Source organism: Bos grunniens, chromosome 7 (genome assembly GCF_055505025.1).
Source record: "Bos grunniens cultivar Pamir isolate PY7600 chromosome 7, Bosgru_T2T1.0, whole genome shotgun sequence".
In the NCBI taxonomy this organism is placed as follows: domain Eukaryota; kingdom Metazoa; phylum Chordata; class Mammalia; order Artiodactyla; family Bovidae; genus Bos; species Bos grunniens.
The window spans coordinates 82,261,910-82,282,952 of record NC_141171.1 but is presented as its reverse complement, the minus strand read 5'-3'; the positions used below and the strand labels follow the sequence as shown (position 1 = coordinate 82,282,952).

At 42.0% G+C, this 21,043-nt stretch overlaps 2 protein-coding genes across 13 annotated transcripts in view; one reads left to right on the top strand and one right to left on the bottom strand.

Moving 5' to 3' along the window:
- LOC147369891 (V-type proton ATPase subunit S1-like protein) overlaps nt 1-13,623 on the bottom strand; it is a 71,519-nt gene extending 57,896 nt beyond the window's left edge. For 6 of the 12 annotated variants that reach the window (XR_015168056.1, XM_086412852.1, XM_086412844.1 and 3 more), the window contains exon 1: nt 13,460-13,623. Coding sequence is in view for 2 of the 12 variants with exons in the window: in XM_086412847.1 (XP_086268973.1) it covers nt 9,323-9,513 (191 nt within the window). In the remaining 10 variants the exon portion in view is untranslated. Of the gene's footprint in view, nt 1-9,322; nt 9,624-13,459 lie in introns of all 12 variants that reach the window. The other 6 variants (XR_015168060.1, XM_086412846.1, XM_086412847.1 and 3 more) reach the window with 5 other exon arrangements.
- A 265-nt stretch (nt 13,624-13,888) lies between these two features.
- On the top strand, nt 13,889-15,564 carry RPS23 (ribosomal protein S23). The gene is made up of 4 exons (XM_086412861.1): nt 13,889-13,923; nt 14,374-14,533; nt 15,131-15,251; nt 15,370-15,564. Exons 1-4 carry the CDS (start codon nt 13,920-13,922, stop codon nt 15,514-15,516), a joined length of 432 nt encoding a protein of 143 aa, XP_086268987.1. The 5' UTR covers nt 13,889-13,919; the 3' UTR covers nt 15,517-15,564.
- Nucleotides 15,565-21,043: the final 5,479 nt, after the last annotated feature.

Below are 21,043 nucleotides of genomic sequence, written 5' to 3'. Positions count from 1 at the left end.
GAAGAGGTGAAGCAACTAGGGAGGAAAAGGCTTCCATTACTCTCAAAAACGCTCTCAGCAGGCACCTGCAAAGTCCTCACCTCAACAGAGACAGGAGTCAGAGTTTTAATTCAGTAAACTAAAACTCAAACTGAGAGTATGTGCTATTTGATGTTGCCCTATACTTTATGCTGCCATTTATAAAAAGAGAAAAATGGATTCCTTGGACAAAAATTAATACTTCACAGAGCATTATGTACAACTACTTGGTAAAAATCCAAGATACTGTCTGCTACATAATTAACATAAACCCAGACTTTTTAACTGAAAACCTAAGTAAATTTCAAAATTCACTGGCACATAGTACAAAAAATGAACCAGTTATATATGAACTTGTTATAGATTTATTCATTTGGGTTATCTTCATAGTCAGTAACGACTGCCAGAACCAAGATTGAAAAGTAATGCTTTAGATCAGTGGAAAAATTATCACTGTTATTTGTGTAGCTATAGAAACCCAGAACCCCTCACTTCTTTTCTTCTGCTCTTCTTCTACTCCTTCCACTCCCTCATTACTTTTTCTCTCTTGTGTTTTTTTTCCCCAATCTATGGGGAAAAAATCTTGCTTTACCTTATTTAAAGTCCTTTAAACAATAAAATGTTAGTAATATAAAATGTTCAAAATTTTACACACTTACTTTTATAAAAGTTTACATTTTTATATTATAATATTCTTACATTTAAATCACCTAGAAGTAGTCCTGGTGAATCTTCATTTTACTGCAGAATGCAAAGGCAAAAGAGTGACCCTGGCCATTCTCCATCACAAAGATCATCTGGTCCCTACTGAACTCAGACAGCACAGATCTGGTTAAGAATCATCTACAGGTTCTTAAACCTCTCCAGGGAATGAGATTCTAAAACTTAACATCCCACTGAGTGAAGAAAATCATCTTTCTTTTCCTGGTGAGAAAAATTATCTTTCATTTCTTATAATTCAAAGGTCCCTGCTGAAATAGAGGCCTATTTTCTTTTGTTTGGTGTTCAGCCAAGTTAGAGAACACCTGGAGAATACCTTTTAATATGCATATTAAAATGATAACTCCCTTCCAGGAATTTTAAAAGGGCATCAAAGAACAGCATTGTCAATCCTCCCTAGATCCTACACAGAGGTTTAACTAAATAACAAGATTTTAAAGATCAACCTTGAGTATTAGTAAGACTACATGGCAATACACTATTTCTTTAGTTCCACACAATAGATATGAGAAGAAATATAACTATACCAAAAAGCAGCTAGAATGAGAGGATAAGAAATCTCATTAATTTTGGATAAAGGAAAAGTTGGGTTTAATAATTTAATCAGGAAAAATGAAGCACTCAATATTCATCATTAGTAGTTATACAGAGCATGTAAGCATTTGTCTCACTTTTCCTGCTGCTTCTTGCCCACTTAAAGCTGTTATTTTATCTTGTCACATTTGATAGCAACTAATGACTCAACTTTCATAGCTAAAGCACTAGGAATAACTTCTAACCATTCTAAAAGCTCCAATATTAATTGTCAACATTATTAAAACCCTTAGCCATTCTTCCCCAAAAGTTAACTTCTATTTCATACAGTACAAAGAATCAGCATCACCCTTGACTTAAGTCTCCCTATCAACTGATCTAATTTATGAAGACCAATTTTTCTTTCTAGTTGGGGTAGGAGGCTCTGAGAGAAGTCAAATAATAATACTCTTCTGCCCCACCTGTGCCTTGTGCTCAGTCATGTCCCATTCTTTGAGACCCCCTGGACTGTAACCTGCTAGGTTCCTCTGTCAGTGGAATTTTCCAGGCAAGAATACTGGAGTTGGTTGCCATTTCTTTCTCCAAGGGATCTTCCCCACCCAGGGGTTGAACCAAGTTGTGTGTGTCTCCTGCACTGCAGGTGGATTCCTTACCCACTGAGCCATTAGGGAAACCCTGCCCCACCTGAGTGTTAAACTATTAATAACTGAGAAATTAAACAAGAGCTTGGCTTCCCTGGTGGCTCAGTCAGTAAACAATCTGCCTGCAATGCAGGAAACCTGGGTTCGACTCCTGGATTGGGAAGATCCCCTGGAGAAAGAAATGGCAACCCACTCCAGTATTCCTGCCTGGAAAATCCCACGGACAGAGGAGCTTGGCTGGCTATGTCCCCAAGTCCACGGGGTCACAAGAGTCAGACACCACTTAGTGACTAAACCACAAAAACAAGATGTTAGACAAGTATAGGGTCAAATACCACCTTTATTACTATGAAAGGCCAGATTGGAGGACAAGCTTAGTGAAGGAGCAAAATAGATTGTAACTGAACCCCTCCTTGCAGAAGACAGACACAGCAGCCTATCACGGTAGTACTGGTTTCTCACAGGGAAGAGAGGACTGCCCCAGAAGAAACAGAAGGAAATGTGTGCTCCATGGGCAGGTTAGGTCCCAAAAAGGAAAACAGGAAAAGCTGAACATGTCTAAACTGTTTTTTCTAAACTTACACTTGAAGAGAGATGTCACTTTTCCCCACCTGGCATGGAATGAGTAAATGGCAGAGATATTACACTAATTTAAGTCCTTCTATTGGAGGAAATACTAGGAAAGAGAAAAACATGTTCTCCTTCCTCCCTCCATGCCCCTAACATTTTTAGAACTACCAAATAGGATCTTTTGTGACAAAGTGTCTACTGGTTTTTACATACCTTTAGTAACCCATGGACATCCAGTTACAAATTATAATAAGAATACTTTAACCTTAAGAACTATACCCCTTATTTTCTAGTGCTGGCTAGAAAATTATTTCCCATCAATTCTGTGCCATATTTACATTCATCAAATTTTTTCCTTAGCTCCTTAAAAATCAAAATTGTGTCTTATAACTAACCTGGAAACCAACAAACATGTTCTGGTTAAGAAAGTTAACTTCTTTAAGTCTCAATTTAAATGGTAAAATAAATAACTCCTACCACATAGGAGTTATTGTGCGGGTTAAAAGAAATTATGCATGTGAAATTCTAAGCCTGGCACCTAAACAGTACTCAGTATGCCTTGGAGACAATCGTGGTGCTGGTGGTGGTAGTGATGATGATGATGTCAATGATTTTGCTCTTTCCAACATGATATAACCCCCAATTATACCACGACCTCTGATATTTCACCTGTACTATTGCAATAGTCCCCTCCTTGGAAAGCCAAGGCTCTCTTGTCCCTCTGTGGTGCCCTACCTTAGCTATGCACATCATATTCTTTCACTATTTCACTCTTTCATCTGTGGCCTCCAATGGCTTCTCATCACACTCAGAATAAAACCCAGACTCCTTATTTTGGCCTACAGGTTGGACATGAGCTGGTCCTGCACACCCCTTGAACTTCACCTTCCTCAGTTTTCTGGCTGGTTCACTACCCTTTAGCCAGGACAGCTTTCTTTTCTTTTGTTTCCTCAAGCTGATTCTTGTTTGAGTACCCTTTTAGAAAATTTAGGGCCCAAGGTCAAAGGAAATTCCATCTCCTTTCAGTCTCCAAATTATATAATATGTTCTTTATTAGGAATTAAAAAATTCAAACCTCCAAATACAGACATCAAATCCTTTAAAAACTGTATTCATGGCTATAGTAATCAAAATCCTTGGTTCATAGCACATCCTAACCATTGGTTCATGCTTTATTTGTTTGTTTCTATAATAATATAATAATTAAACCTACTGTATAAAGTAAACACAACCCAACATCCCACTATGATCCCCACTCTCTCCACACAATGTCAGTATCATCCTGAATACAGGACACAGAAGACCCGAACAGCACTATCAACTACCTGGGGCTAATTAACACTGACAGTACATTCTTCCTTAGCAAATATACTTTCTTTTCAAGTGTACAAGGAGAATTCACTGAGAGTGACTAAATCTGGGCCATAAGGCAAACCTCAACAAATTTTTAAAATACTACAATCAAAAAAGGATATTCTTAGACCATAATGACACTAAGTTAGAACTAAATAACATAGATATTTAGAAGTTATCCAAGTATTTAGAAATTAAATAATGCAATTCTAAATAATCCATAGGTGAAAAGGGAAATCAAAAGAGAAATTAGCAAATGTTTTAAAATGAATTAAAACTAAAATATAACATACCAAAACTCAAGTAATACTTAGAGGGACAGTCATACCGCTATATATATTTTAAAAGAATACAGATCTCAAATCAATAACAGAAGCTTCCCTTTAACTACAAAACAAGCAGAAAAAAATAAATAAGAAAAGATAAGACCAGAAATCAATGAAAATGAAGACAGAAAAATTAGAAGAAGATTACTAAACTTCGAAGTGACCAAGAGAAAAAGAGAGGACTTCCCTGGCAGTCCAGTGCTTAAGACTCCACACTTCCAATGCAGGAGGTGCAGGTTCAATCCCTGGTTGGGGAAGTAAGATCCCACATGCCACATGGCCAAAAAAAAAAAAAACGAAAAGTGTACTTTTTAAAAAATGTAAAAACTTCAAGAAAATTAGAGATACCAAGGGAATATTTCACACAAAGATGGGCACAATAAAAGACAGAAATAGTATGAATTTCACAGAAGCAGAAGATATTAAGAAGAGGTGGCAAGAATACACAGAAGATCTATACAAAAAAGATTTTAATGACCCAGATAACCAAAATGGTGTGATTACTCAACCAGAGTCAGACATCCTGGAGTGCGAAGTCAAGTAGGCCTTAGGAAGCATCACTATGAACAAACCTAGTGGAGGTGATGGAATTCCAGTTGAGCTATTTCAAAACCTAAAAGATGATGCTGTGAAAGTGCTGCACTCAGTATGCCAGTGAATTTGGAAAACTCAGCAGTGGCCACAGGACTGGAAAAGGTCAGTTTTCATTCCAATCCCAAAGAACAGCAATGCCAAAGAATATTCAGACTACTGCACAATTGCACTCATCTCACATGCTAGGGAAGGAAAACGCAACCCACTCTAGCATCCTTGCCTGGAAAATGCCATGGAGAGAGGAGCCTGGCAGGCTGCAGTTTACGGGGTCGCAAAGAGTTGGGCACAACTGAACAACTAACACACACACATACACACGCTAGCAGTGTGATGCTCAAAATTCTCCAAGCCAGGCTTCAACAGTACATGAACTGAGAACTTCCAGATGTTCAAGCTGGATTTAGAAAAGGCAGAGGAACCAGAGTTCAAATTGCCAACATTCAGTGGATCATTGAAAAAGCAAGAAAATTCCAGAAAAAAAATCTACTTCTATTTCGTTGACTATGCCAAAGCATTTGACTGTGTGGATCACAACACACTGGAAAATTCTTAAAGAAATAGGAATACCAGACCATCTTACCTGCCCCTTGAGAAATCTGTATGCAGGTTAAGAAGAAACAGAACTGGACATGGAACAACAGGCTGGTTCCAATTGGGAAAGGAGTATGTCAAGGCTACATATTGTCACCTTGCTTATTTAAATTGTATGCAGAGTACATCATGCAAAATGCTGGACTGGATGAAGCACATGCTGGAATCAAGATTGCTGGGAGAAATATCAATAACCTCAGATATGCAGATGATACCACCCTTATGGCAGAAAACAAAGAGAAACTAAAGAGCCTCTTGATGAAAGTGAAAGAGGAGAGTGAAAAAGCTGGCTTAAAGCTCAACATTCAAAAACCAAAGATCATGGCACCTGGTCCCATTACTTCATGGCAGACAGATGGGGAAACAATGTAAACAGTGAGAGGCTTTATTTTCTTGGGCTCCAAAATCACTGCAGATGGTGACTGCAGGCATGAAATTAAAAGATGCTTGCTCCTTGGAAGAAAGGTTACGACAAACCTAGAGAGCATATTAATAAGCAGAAATATTACTTTCCTGACAAAGGTCTGTCTAGTGAAAGCTGTGATTTTTCCAGTAGTCATGAATGAATGTGAGAGCTGGACCATAAAGAAAGCTGAGCACTGAAGAATTGATGCTTTTGAACTCTGGTTTTGGAGAAGACTCTTGAGAGTCCCCTGGACAGCAAGGAGATCAAACCAGTCAAACCTAGAGGAAATCAGTTCTGACTATTCATTGGAAGGACTGATGCTGAACTTCAAACTCCAATACTTTGGCCACCCAATGTGACTAACTGACTCACTGGAAAAGACCCTGATGCTGGGAAAGATTGAAGGCAGGAGGAGAAGGGGACGACAGAGGGTGAGTTGGTTGGATGGCATCGCCAACTTGATGGACATGAGTTTGAACAAGTTCCAGGAGTTGGTGATGGATAGGGAAGCCTGGCGTGGTGCAATCCATGGGGTCACAAAGGGTCAGACACGATTGAGCAACTGAATTGAGCAACTGAACTGACTGAACTGAGGGTGGCTATTGTAAAATTAGAAAAAAAGGAAAAAAAAGAGAAAGAAGATGCAGATTATCAATATCAGGAATGGGAGATGAGACATCATTATAAATCTACGAATATTAAAAAGATTATAAAGGAACTACAAACAACTTTATGCCCATACATTTGACAACTTAGATAACAATAGACCAAATACTTTGAAATGTGCACATTACCAAAACTCACTTGAAAAGAGATAACCTGTGTAGTACTATATATAGCATTTTACACTCATTGTTAAAACAACTTCCAACAAGTATATATAACACATGCATTCATGCATAATAGAATGTCATAACAACTTTATGAAATAATTTTGAAAACTTAGATGAAATAGACAAACTCTAAAAAATGACTTACCAAATCTGACTCAAGAAGAAATCATGGTTCTCTGAATCATTCCGTAACTAGACATTTAGTTTACATCAGATTTAATTTAAAAGATATTTAAGCTGTTTATAACCTTTCCACAAAGAAAGCACCTAGCCCAGATGATTTTACAGGATGTTTTACTCAACTTTTAAGGAATAATCTATCCCAACTTTAAATGAACACTTCCTGTGACTATCAACTCAGGTTGTAACTTCTTTTTCTTTCTTTCAGGTGTATTTTTTTTTTAAAACAAGGTTCTTAATATGGTCAAATTTATCATTCCTCTTATTTAGAAATAGTTTCCTTTCCTAAGTTCATGGAGATACCTTTGTTTTCTATTCAGAATTTTTAAATTTTACTGTTGACATATAGTGTCTCAATCTGCCTGGAACTGATATTTGTTTTTAGCCTGAAATGGTGACTCAGTTTAATCTGGGTAACCACTTTTTGTGTGGCTCCATCTGTTTGACAATTCTTCTTTTACACACTGATTTGACATCTAATTCTGTCACTTAATAACATTCTATACTCCTTCTATAGGAGTCTTTTGCTGGACTCTGTATTCTATTCATTAGTCAAGTTATCAACTTCTGTACTAACACTACTCTAACTTACTTGCATGCATGCTAAGTCGCTTCAGTCGTGTCTGACTCTGTGAAACCTTGTAGACTGCAGCCTGCCAGGCTCCTCTGTCCATGGGATTCTCCATGCAAGAATACTGGAATGGGTTGCCATGAGGGGATCTTCCAGACCAAAGGATGGAACCCTTGTCTCTTACATATCCTTCATTGTCAGGCAGGTTTTTTACCTCTAGTGCCACCTGAGAAGCCCATTAGCCTCACAGAAATTTCTCATATCTGGTAGGGCCAGGCCTTCAGAACTGTTTTGCCTATTCCTGGCTCTTTACTAGGGCTTCCCAGGTGGTGCTGGTGGTAAAGATCCCTCCTGTCAAAGCAAGCAGACCTAAGAGACACAGGTTCTTCCCTGAGTTGGGAAGATGCCCTGAAGAAGGACATGGCAACCCATTCCAGTATTCTTGCCTACAGAATCCTATGGACACAGGAGCCTGGAAGGCTACAGTCCATAGGGTCTCAAATAATGGGGCACGATTGAATTGACTCAGCAAAAAAAAAAAAAGGCTCTTTACTCCTCCAGCATCTCATGGTTCATTGTAATCCTTCCCTTATAATCACTCTCAACTCCTTTGCCCTTCCTCGGGCACATTTACTGTAAATAGACCCCACCCCCAGGCCAACTATCTACTCAGTCACTATATCAAAGGAATCTGAAGAATACACAAAGCCATGCTAACTGATGTAACTTCATTACTATGGTTTCAAATGGGTCCGCAAAATTCTCTTGTCAACCCATTCTCCCACACTTCTAAATTGGAAGGCAAAATTCATGTTAAGACCTAATCCTCAATGTGCAGCATTAGTAGGTGTGTGTTGGGGCATGTCTTTGGGTGTAGATATAAAGGTGGAGCCCTCGTGAATGGGATTCAGTTCAGTTCAGTTCAGTTCAATCGCTCAGTCGTGTCCAACTCTTTGCAACCCCATGAATCGCAGCACGCCAGGCCTCCCTGTCCATCACCAACTCCCGGAGTTCACTCAGACTCACGTCCATCGAGTCAGTGATGCCATCCAGCCATCTCATCCTCTGTCGTCCCCTTCTCCTCCTGCCCCCAATCCCTCCCAGCATCAGGGTCTTTTCCAATGAGTCAACTCTGCATGAGGTGGCCAAAGTACTGGAGTTTCAGCTTCAGCATCATTCCCTCCAAAGAAACCCCAGGACTGATCTCCTTCAGAATGGACTGGTTGGACCTCCTTGCAGTCCAAGGGACTCTCAAGAGTCTTCTCCAACACCACAGTTCAAAACCATCAATTCTTTGGTGCTCAGCTTTCTTCACAGTCCAACTCTCGCATCCATACACGACCACTGGAAAAACCATAGCCTTGACTGGATGGACCTTTGTTGGCAAAGTAATGTCTCTGCTTTTGAATATGCTATCTAGGTTGGTCATAACTTTCCTTCCAAGGAGTAAGCATCTTTTGATTTCATGGCTGCAGTGATTTTGGAGCCCCAAAAAATAGTCTGACACTGTTTCCACTGTCGCCCCATCTATTTCCCATCAAGTGATGGGACCAGATGCCATGATCTTCATTTTCTGAATGTTGAGCTTTAAGCCAACTTTTTCACACTCCACTTTCACTAGAACTCTCGTAAAGAAACCCCAATATATCAAATATATCTCAATAAAACTGAGAAAAAAGTAAAAAAACAAAATATAAATAAAAGTGACCCCAGAGTTGCCTTCAACCTTTGAGGCTATTGCAAAAGAGTCTATGAACCAAGAAGTGGGCTCCCAGCAGACACTAGATCTTTCAGCACCTTGACCTTGGACTTTCCAGTCTTCAGAAATGTAAGAAATAAATTTCTGTTGTTTATAAGCTACTCAGTCTATGGTATTCTGTTATAGCATCCTGAAAGGACTAAGACACTATCAGTTCAGTTCAGTTCAGTTGCTCAGTTGTGTCCGACTCTTTGCAACCCCATGAATCGCAGCATGGCAGGCCTACCTGTCCATCACCAACTCCTGGAGTTCACTCAGACTCACGTCCATAGAGTCAGTGATGCCATTCAGCCATCTCATCCTCTGTTGTCCCCTTCTCCTCCTGCCCCCAATCCCTCCCAGCATCAGAGTCTTTTCCAATGAGTCAACTCTTTGCATGAGGTGGCCAAAGTACTGGAGTTTCAGCTTTAGCATCATTCCTTCCAAAGAAATCCCAGGGCTGATCTCCTTCAGAATGGACTGGTTGGATCTCCTTGCAGTCCAAGGGACTCTCAAGAGTCTTCTCCAACACCAGAGCTCAAAAGCATCTATAAACAGAGGTAATAAGAGTATTTACCTTTTAGCATTATAAGAATTAAATGAGTTAATAAATGTAAGGCACATAAAATAATATGTGAAAGTTGCTCAGTCATGTCTGGCTCTTTGCCACCCCATAGACTATACAGTCCATGGAATTCTCCAGGCCAGAATACTAAAGTGGGTAGCCTTTCCCTTCTCCAGGGAATCTTCCCAACCCAGGGATCGAACCCAGGTCTCCCCCATTGCAGGCAGATTCTCTACCAGCAAGCCACAAGGGAAGCCCAAAATAATATGTGGCACACAGTAAATACTATTTAATGCTAGAATTGTTATCCTAATGATGATTTCACATCTTACCCCTCTACACAAACCTCTTTTTCCTGCTCTTTCTCTTCACTGATGATCCTGCTTATTTCATTGACATAAGAGTAGTAAAAGAGAAGTTCCACATCTTCCTATCAACAGATCTTCCAATTTACTTGCAGTTGTACCCCTATACCGGAGAAGGCAATGGCACCCCACTCTAGTACTCTTGCCTGGAAAATCCCATGGGCAGAGGAGCCTGGTAGTCTGCAGTCCATGGGGTCGTGAAGAGTCGGACACAACTGAGTGACTTCACTTTCACTTTTCACTTTCATGCATTGGAGAAGGAAATGGCAACCCACTCCAGTGTTCTTGCCTGGAGAATCCCAGGGATGGGGGTGCCTGGTGGGCTGCTGTCTATGGGGTCACACAGAGTCAGACATGACTGAAGCGACTTAGCAGCAGCAGCAGCAGCAGTACCCCTATACTCTGCCTTCTCTATTACTATAGGTAAATTGTTATGATTCCTAAGATCAATTCCTCCACTTGAGGACTTCCCTGGTGGGTCCAGTGGTTAAGGCTTTTCCACAGCAAGGGGTGCAGGTTTGATCCTTGGTTGGGAGCTGAGATCCACATGGTGCAGGAAAGAAAAAAAAAAATTCCTCCACTTAGGCACCCCTCTAGTATACTCAAGGATTATGCTCATGCAATTATCCCTCTTCTCTGTGAATTTTCTTTTTTTCTTCTTGACTGGAATAATCTTATCAGCATATAAAAATATCATAAAATGTGATGTCTTAAACCCATTCTGACAAACCCTGTTCAGCTGTGGTCCCCTTTCCCTGCACATTATAGAAAAACTCCTTACAAAAACTGTCCATAATTGCTGTCTGCACTTCCTTCTTTCCCATATTCTCTTGACTCCAATCCAATCAAGCTTACACCTTCACCATTTTCATGGGAGTCTTTTCATGGGATCCCCTCCTGACAAGGCACCAATAACCTCTACATTGCCAAATCGAAAAGACAATTCTCAGTCCTCACTTACCCTTCCTTCACATTTGCTCCCTTCTACCCTCTTCACTTGGCTGTTGTTAAAGTACAGCATTAGCTACTTCTCAGTCTATTTTGCTTCAACTGCTTCTCTGTCATACCACTAAGTGTGTGCTCAAGGCTCGGGCCTCCAACCTTTGTCTGTCCTGTATTTGTTGTTGTTTAGTCACTATGACATGTTCAACTCTTTTGCAACCCCATGGATGGACTGTAGCCCACCAGGCTCCACTGTGCATGGGACTTCTCAGGCATGAATGCTGGAGTGGGTTGCCACTTCTTTCTGCAGGGGATCTTCCCCAATCAGGGATCAAACCCTTGTCTCTAGCATTGCAGATTCTTTACTGCTGAGCCACCAGGGAAGCCCTTCTCTGTCCTACCTACAGTCCTTCCCTAAATGATCTCACTCAGAGCCAAGGCTTTCAGTGCTATCTATTCACTGATGACTCTCTTGAACACCATACCCATGTATCTAACTGACCATCTCGCATCCCTACCTGGAAGTCTAACAAGCATCTCAAACTCAATATATCCTTAACAGCACCCTTAATATCACCTTCTAAATCTACTCCTTTCCCAGTATTTCCCACACAGTAAATAACACAAATCATTCAATTGCTCAGGATGCAAATCATAATTAACTCCTTTCTCACAGCCTACATGCGTGCTTGCATGCTAGGTCTTGTTCAACTTTTTGAGACCCTATGGACTATACCCTGTCAGGCTCCTCTGTCCATGGGATTCTCCAGGCAAGAATACTGGAGTGGTTTGCCGTGCCCTCCTCCAAGGGATATTCCCAACCCAGGGATTGAACCCAGGTCTCTTATGTCTCCTGCATTGGGAGGCTGGTTCTTTACCACTAGTGCCACCTCACAGCCTACAGTCCTGAGCAAATCTTGTTGGCTCCACCATCAAACTATAAATCTAATCTCACCACTTTTTACCACCTTGGACTGAGATGTGCATTATCTCCCAACTGAAGTAGGGTAACACTCTCTCAACTGGCCTCACAGATTCATCTCTTAGTTTGTTTCTCCTCACAACAGCCAGAGTGAACCCACAAAAATATAAACCCTATCTCGTTACTCCCCTGCTGAAAACTTTTCAGAGGTATCCAATCACAGGAAGAGTAAACAGTCTTTACCATGGTCTACAGGCTCCACATGTCCCTGTGCACTCTCAAACCTCACCTATTGCCATACTACTCTTCAGTTCAGTTCAGTTTAGTCGCTCAGTCGTGTCCAACTCTTTGCGACCCCATGAATTGCAGCATGCCAGGCCTCCCTGTCCATCACCAACTCCCAGAGTTCACTCAGACTCATGTCCATCGAGTCAGTGATACCATCCAGCCACCTCATCCTCTGTCGTCCCCTTCTCCTCCTGCCCCCAATCCCCCCCAGCATCAGAGTCTTTTCTAATGAGTCAACTCTTCGCATCACTGCAGATGGTGACTGCAGCCATGAAATTAAAAGACGCTTACTCCTTGGAAGGAAAGTTATGACCAACCTAGATAGCATATTCAAAAGCAGAGACATTACTTTGCCAACAAAGGTCCATCTAGTCAAGGCTATGGTTTTTCCAGTGGTCATGTATGGATGTGAGAGTTGGACTGTGAAGAAGGCTGAGTGCCGAAGAATTGATGCTTTTGAACTGTGGTGTTGGAGAAGACTCTTGAGAGTCCCTTGGACTGCAAGGAGATCCAACCAGTCCATTCTGAAGGAGATCAGTCCTGGGATTCCTTTGGAAGGATGATGCTGAAGCTGAAACTCCAGTACTTTGGCCACCTCATGCGAAGAGTTGACTACTCTTCAAGCACTCAGCTATCTCTTCCCTGATCCCTCAGCTCTTAAAAAGTTCCAGCCTCATTCTATACTTAGAGGATCCCTCTTCTTAGAAGAATTTACCCATATACCTATTTAGACGTATGTCTTTCTTTAGCATCTCAGCTCAAATGTAATCTCCAGAGACAACTTCTAACACCCGCTACCCAGAGCAGCCACCTGCCTCCCCACATCAATCACTGAACCAGGTGCATTTTCTCCATAGTACTTATCAATATGTAAAAGTATCTTTTTATGTTTAAGTACACATATTTTGTCCTCTCATACCTAGAATATAAACTTTCTAAGAGCAGAAACCTTAATTATTTTGTTAACTGTTACATCACCAAGTGCCTGGAACAGCAGGCAGGATCTAAGACATTTTTATAAAGAGTTGTGATATGAACCAACATCCCAGAGAGCTTTCTTTTCTTTCTTATGGTAAGAAGTGGATTTATTTAGAGAGAAACACGCTCCACAGAATGTGGGCCATCTCAGAATATGACAGGCTCCAGAAAACTTTTATATCTATTTCACTCTCCAGGACAAGCTGAGTTCACCCAAAGAATCAAGGTTCCACAACTAAAACAGCAGCTTTGGTTTGGTCTCTCACTAAGAGTGAGCTTTTAAATACTACATCACCTTGCTTCACTAAATGTTTTTCAATTTACCGTGCTTCTTGTTGAGTAGGAGTTAAGGGTCTTCTGAGGTCTAATTTTCCGAACTACAAGCACAAGGTGCCCACCCCACCACACGCAGTCGCCCTGGGCCTCTCACTCAGCGCCTCAGAGCCCGCCCCGCGCGTTTGCTCAGAGCGCCTGCGCCGGGCGCCGGGCTCATGCAAAGGCTTCTGGGATTGGTAGTCGCGGTTCCCTCCGTCCGCGGTATTCGCATAAAAAGAAATAAACCATAGCGAACATTAGATATTCCCGAATCGCACACAAATTAGATAAGACGCAGATTCTGGAAAGTGGTGCAGGCTTGTCGCTTTGTACCGAGGGGCGGCAGCCGGGATCAGGCGCGGCGCAGACAGCCTCAAGGGCCCTCGGATGGGCGGGGCTTGCTCGCGGGGGCTTGTGGCTCCTTCCTGCGCTTCCTCTCTCTTTCGCTCAGGCCCGTGGCGCCGGCAGGATGGGTGAGTTGTCTTCTCTGCTGGGCAGAGTGGGCTGCACGTGCAGCTTGGGGTTTCGGGGACCGGCGGGAAAATAGGAAACAGAGCGGTGAGGGAGAGCCATGGGAAGGGCCGGTGGGAAGCGCCGGGGGAGCGCCGCTGCTGCAGCCACATGGCCCGGCGGGAAAGGGGCCTGGGCGTCGCAGAGCCGGAGTTAAGAGGGGAGCCGGAGCGCCGCAGCTTCCCCCGAGCAATGGCGCGGGGCTTCGTCCCTCTGAGAAAGTGTAGCCGTTGGAGCACTTGTTTCCACGTCTTAGTTGATTCAAGGGGAACTTTGTGGTTTGGCCCATGGGGCAAGGTATGATGTCAGAGCCTACCAGCCGGTAGTCTAGGTGAGGCTAGTACTTGAGATAATGTGGGGAAAAAAAACGTGGGTGATTTTACTGGGGAATCTAAGGTGATTGTGATTTTTAGGCAAGTGTCGCGGTCTTCGTACTGCCAGGAAGCTCCGTAGCCACCGACGAGACCAGAAGTGGCATGATAAGCAGTACAAGAAAGCACATCTGGGCACAGCCCTGAAGGCCAACCCTTTTGGCGGCGCTTCTCACGCTAAGGGAATTGTGCTGGAAAAAGTGTAAGTGAAAGTCCATTGTTGGCTCCTTCATGGTTTTAGTATGGTAACTCGGGATAAATGCACTTAAAGATTGATGTAACTTCTAGGTTTTTGTGTGTCCACGTTTTTTGGAACGTTAGATAAGCCCGGAAGATTTTTAAGCATTTAATACTACTTTAGAAGGAATTGGGGTGACATCGGAGGAAAGTAACCATTAACAAGGGACATTCTGAGAGCTTGACAAAACATGGAGAGAAGTTACTTGCCTAATGTTATACAGCTAAGATTGAGCCACATGGATTTGCCAACACTCAACTGTTTTTTGACTTTACCAAAGGATAATTTTGTGTGGCCCCATCAAATGTAATGAGGATTTGAATCCATTATTTCTAGCTCTAGCTCTTGGTTCATGTTTTATCGCTGTAAAGAGGCCATAAGTTTGCCCTGATGTTAGTCTGATGAATTTAACACTAAAGGAAAACTTAGCTGTAAGTTAGGGATTTAAGATTATGTTGAAAACGTAGGAATACTACAGTTTCTAATAAGCTTTGTACTTCATGAAGTAAAATGTGTCCCTTTTCAGAAAGCCAAGTCACTCTTGTGCTGTTTATGTTTCAGAGGAGTTGAAGCCAAACAGCCAAATTCTGCCATCAGGAAGTGTGTCAGGGTTCAGCTAATCAAGAATGGCAAAAAGATCACTGCTTTTGTACCCAATGATGGTTGCTTGAATTTTATTGAGGTGAGTGTTGTAGTTATCTTCTACTTTTAGGGGAATTTCCCACAGTTGTTTATAGGATGGATGGGTGTTTTGGGTGATTGCCACTTACGCCAGAAGTAAACTGTTGGTTTTATTCCAGGAAAATGATGAAGTTCTGGTTGCTGGATTTGGTCGCAAAGGTCATGCTGTTGGTGACATTCCTGGAGTCCGCTTTAAGGTTGTCAAAGTAGCCAATGTCTCTCTTTTGGCTTTATACAAAGGCAAGAAGGAAAGACCAAGATCATAAATTTTGATGATGAAAGCACGATAGTAATAAATTTTCCTATACCAAAAATACGTTCTGTGTCCTATTTTCCTTACCCAAGAAAAACTGTTATTTCTAGAGCAAATGGGATTCATAAAATTTTTTTCTCTGTGGAATAAACCGTATTAGTTAAAGCTGAAATAAATGTACAGTATGTTGAGAAAACTCAAAAGAGTTGCTAGTAGGAATCATTTTGAAATCTTGAGAAACATTGGATCTTACCTCCTTAAGGATCCAATATTGTATATACTATGCCCAGGTTACTCTCTGCTCTTGGTGATTTCATTTTACCTAAAGGCCATCAACATGTTGTAATTGAGTTTACAGTAGCAAAACTTAGGCACGATGTAGTAGGTAGGTGTTAATGTGTATGCCAAGCAGATTAAGGCAGAGGGGGAAAGTAAGGGAGACCAGTTAAGGTCTAGGTTTTACGTGTCTTGAGCTTGTCACTAAAGTAGATTTTTGATCTTGAGATTTACTTTGAGGCACACTAATGGAAGTGTCTAGGTAGAAATGGTCTAGATGGCTTACGTTTTGATAATTGAAGCTTAGATGTTAGTTGGGTGCATAGGGATCTCCTGCCCACAGATTGCTTTCAAAATTTCCATAGGAAGAAAGGATATATCTAAAACTTACTAGCCTTACAAAATCTGTGGTCTGAAGAACTGCTTTTGGCAACATCAGGTATAAATTAATTTGTTCTCTCGTCAAAGTCTAGTGTTAGGTTATGTTTTGGATATTTGGGCTTCCCTTGTGGCTCAGCTGGTAAAGAATCCACCTGCAATATGGGAGATCTGGGTTCCATCCCTGGGTTGGGAAGATCCCCTGGAGAAGAGAAAGGCTACCCACTCCAGTTTTCTTGCCTACAGAATTCCATGGACTGGTATAGCCCATGGGGTCACAAAGAGTCGGACACAACTGAGCGACTTTCAGGATATTTGGAAAATGGAGATTTTAGGCTTTCTATCTTTAGATCAAGAACAGAATCCTTACTGTGGCATAGGAGACCCTGTTGTGTTTTCTGCCTGCTTAGCATCACTGACCTCTTACTTGCTCAAACCTGCATTCCCCATCTATCTTCAGGAAGCATCTAGTAGGTTGCCTGCTACTCCTCCGAACACAAACCACTGATCCCAGATTCACATTTGTGCTTACACTTGTCACAACTGTGTGATTGTCTTTCCACGAGGGTTCAGTTCAGTCGCTCAGTCCTGTCCAACTCTGCAACCCCATGGAATGCAGCACGCCAGGCCTCCCTGTCCACCAACTCTTGGAGCTTACCCAAACTTCCCATCCAGCCATCTCATCCTCTCTCATCCCCTTCTGCCATCTGTCTTTCCCAGCATCAGCGGTCTTTTCCAATGAGTCAGTTCTTCCTATCAGGTGGCCACAAGTATTGGAGTTTCAGCTCCAGCATCGGTCCTTCCAATGAATATTCAGGACCAATTTCCTTTAGGATTGACTGATTTGATAGCCTTGGAGTCCAGGGAACTCTCAAGAGTCTTCTAACCCTAACCAAACTCACAGTTCAAAAGCGTCAATTCTTCGGTGCTCAGCTTTGTTTATAGTCCAACTCTCACATCCATATAGGACTACTGGAAAAACCGTAGCTTTGACTAGACAGACCTTTGTTGCAAAGTAATGTCTGCTTTTTAAGATGCTGCCTAGGTTGGTCATAACTTTTCTTCCAAGGAGCAAGCATCTTTTAATTTCATGGCTGCAGTCACCATCTGCCGTGATTCTGGAGCCCCCCCAAAAAAGTCTCTGTTGACACTGTTTCCCCATTTGTTTGCCATGAAGTGATGGGACTGGATGCCATGATCTTAGTTTTCTGAATGTTTTAAGCCTAATTTTTCACTCTCCTCTTTTAACTTTCAAGAGGCTCTTTAGTTCTTTTTCACTTTCTGCCATAAGGGTGGTGTCATCTGCGAATCTGAGGTTATAGATATTTCTCCCGGCAATCTAGATTCCAGCTTGTACTTCAGCCCAGCATTTCGCATGATGTACTCTGCATATAAGTTAATAAGCAGGGTGACAGTATACAGCCTTGACATACTCCTTTCCCAATTTGGAACCAGTCTGTTGTTCCATGTCCAGTTCTAACTTGCTTCTTGACCTGCATACATATTTCTCAGGAGGCAGGTAAGGTGGTCTGGTATTCCCATCTGTTGAAGAATTTTCCACAATTTGTTGTGATCCACACAAAGGCTTTGGCATAGTCAATAAAGCAGAAGTAGATGTTTTTCTGGAAATCTCTTGCTTTTTTGATGATCCAACTGGATGTTGGCAATTTGATCTCTGGTTCCTCTGCCTTTTCTACATCCAACTTAAACATCTGGAAGTTCATGGTTCATGTACTGCTGAAGCCTGGCTTGGAGAATTTTAAGCATTTCTTTGCTAGCATGTGAGATGAGTGCAATTGTGCAGTAGTTTGAACATTCTTTGGGATTGGAATGAAAGACGGTAGAGGCAGTATTTTTTAATTGAAATTAACATAAGATGTACATGTTAATTTTGTCTGCCTGCAATTCAGGAGACCTGGGTTCCATCCCTGGGTCAGAAGGATCCCCTGGAGAAGGGAATTGCAACCCAGGAACCTGGTGGGCAACAGTCCATGGGGTTACCAAGAGTTGGATATGACTGAGTGACTAACACAGACAGTTCATGGTTGCCATTCCAGCTCTTTGTAGCGCCTCCAGTTGCAGTCACTGGTTAAAAACCATTCCTAAAAGCTGACCATATGCTTCTGGATGGGTGTAACTGATCCAAACCAGAAGCCCCTGGGCCTCACTCACCTGGACTAAAAGGAGGCTGTGGAGGGCCGTGTGGTTTCACCCCAGGACTCAGTCCTAGGAATATGTAGGAGGGCGTGGCTCTGCCAACAGGAAGCTCTACTCCAGTGGGGTGTGCAGAAATGTGGAGGAGTCAGAGGATGAAGGCCTAGAGGAACAGACAAGCACTTCCTCCAGCATCAGCTCACGCAGCCCTGAGAAGTCAAGATGAACAAGCTTGGATGGAGTTAAGACACCCTGCAATGAAGGCTCGTGCTTGTCTCCTGGGTGCCCCAGGATGCCCTGTCCTGTGACAACTGACTGACCCATAAATCCACACAGGTGCCTCGGACCCAAATGTTTGATCTTGATGTGAGTTCTCTTTGCCTCCTGTGTAGTCCTGCCATCCCACCCCTTAGTCCCCCAGCACCTTGTGATCAAAGCCCCTTCATTCTTGGATCCTCTTGAACCTGACCCTCCTGTAAGGAGAGAAATGAGGCACTAACCTTGGGTGCATATTTTAAACAATCCCAGCAGCTCTTGGTGACTCCACGGACTATACGGTCCATGCAGTTCTCCAGGCCAGAGTACTGGAGTGGGTAGCCTTTCCTTTTTTTCCAGCAGATCTTCCCGACCCAGGAATCAAACCGGGGTCCCCTGCATTGCAGGTAGATTCCTTACCAGTTGAGCTACCAGGGAAGCCCTTCGTAGAAATAGAAAAGTTAATTCTAAAATTTATATGGAAAGGCACTGGACTAGCTAAAACAACATTGAAAATGAATAACAATGAAGGAATCACAAACTGGTTTTAAGACTTAGTTTGTAGCTACAGAACTCAAGAGAGTTTGATCTTGGAGGAGGGACAGACACAGATCAGTAAACTAGGAGACTGAGTAGACTTATACAGGTATGACCAACTGATTTTTGACAGAGATACAACAGCACTTTTAAGTGGTGGACAGACAATATTTTCAGTATATGGGTGGTGGACTTTGATTAGCAAGAAAGTGGACTTACACCTAAATTTCCCACCTTACACAAAAATTAACTCAAAATGGATCATATATCTGAATATAAGAAAGCTATAAAAACTTTAGAAGGCAGAACAGTTTCATGACAGGCTTAGGTGAAGAGTTGTACAACATTATACCAAAAGCACATTCCAGAAGAATAAAACATAATTTGGTCTTCATCAAAATTAAAATATTTTGTTCTGTGAAATACCTTGTTAAAAGGATGAAAGAAACTATAGCCTGGGAAAAATATTTGCAAATCATATACCCAATAAAAGACTTGTATCCAAAATATATGAAGAACTTGCTAATCTCAAAGTAAGAAAACAATCCTATTGCAAAATGGGTGAATGAACAAACACTTCACTGAAGAGATGACAAGCACATGAAAAGATTAATATCATCTGCCATTAGAAAATGTAAATTAAAAACATGAGATATCAGAATACAAGTACCAAATGTCTAGAGTAAAAAAAATACCAAGGACTGGCGAGCAACTGGATTGTTGGTAGGACTCTGAAATGGTAGTACTCTAGTAAATTTTGGCAATTTCTTAGAAAGTTAACATACAGTTGCTGCTGCTGCTGCTACTAAGTCGCTTCAGTCGTGTCTGACTCTGTGCAACCCCATAGACGGCAGCCCACCAGCCTCCCCCGGCCCTGGGATTCTCCAGGCAAGAACACTGGAGTGGGTTGCCATTTCCTTCTCCAATGCATGAAGGTGAAAAGTGAAAGTGAAGTCGCTCAGTCGTGTCCGACTCTGAGCGACCCCATGGACTGCAGCCTTCCAGGCTCCTCTGCCCATGGGATTTTCCAGGCAAGAGGAGTGGAGTGGGGTGCCATCGCCTGCTTCTGTTAGGTCCAAAAAATTTCTGTCCTTTATTGAGCTCATCTTTGCATGAGATATTGCCTTGGTATCTCTAATTTTCTTGAAGAGATCTCTGGTCTTTCCCATTCTATTGTTTTCCTCTATTTCTTTGCACTGATCACTGAGGAAGGCTTTCTTATCTTTCCTTGCTATTCTTTGGAACTCTGCATTCACATGGATATATCTTTCCTTTTCTCCTTTGCCTTTTCACAGCTATTTGTAAGGCCTCCTCAGACAGCCATTTTGCTTTTTTGCATTTCTTTTTCTTGGGGATGGTCTTGATCCCTGTCTCCTGTACAATGTCACGAACCTCCATCCATAGTTCATCAGGCACTCTATTAGACCTAGTCCCTTAAATCTATTTCTTATTTCCACTGTTAATTGTAAGGGATTTGATTTAGGTCATACCTGAATGGTCTAGTGGTTTTCCCTACTTTCTTCAATTTAATTCTGAATTTGGCAATAAGGAGTTCGACCCCATGGACTGCAGCCTACCAGGCTCCTCCATCCATGGGATTTTCCAGGCAAGAGTACTGGAGTGGGGTGCCATTGCCTTCTCCGTCTTTGAATCTAGTGGTATGCTAAGTACAAAAAGCCAGTCTCAAAAGGTTACATACATATTGTATCATTTCATTTATATAAACTTCTTGAAATGACAAAATTACAGCAACAAAGAAGAGATGGGTGGTTGCCATGGATGAATGATGGGGGTAGAGTCAAACTATAAAGGGTGGCAGAAGGGAATGTGTGTGTGTGTTGATGGAACAGCTCTGTGTCCTGATTGTGGAGGTGTTCACACAAATCAATACTTGGGATGGAATTTCATAGTCCCCCAAAAGTATACATAAAAATTGATGA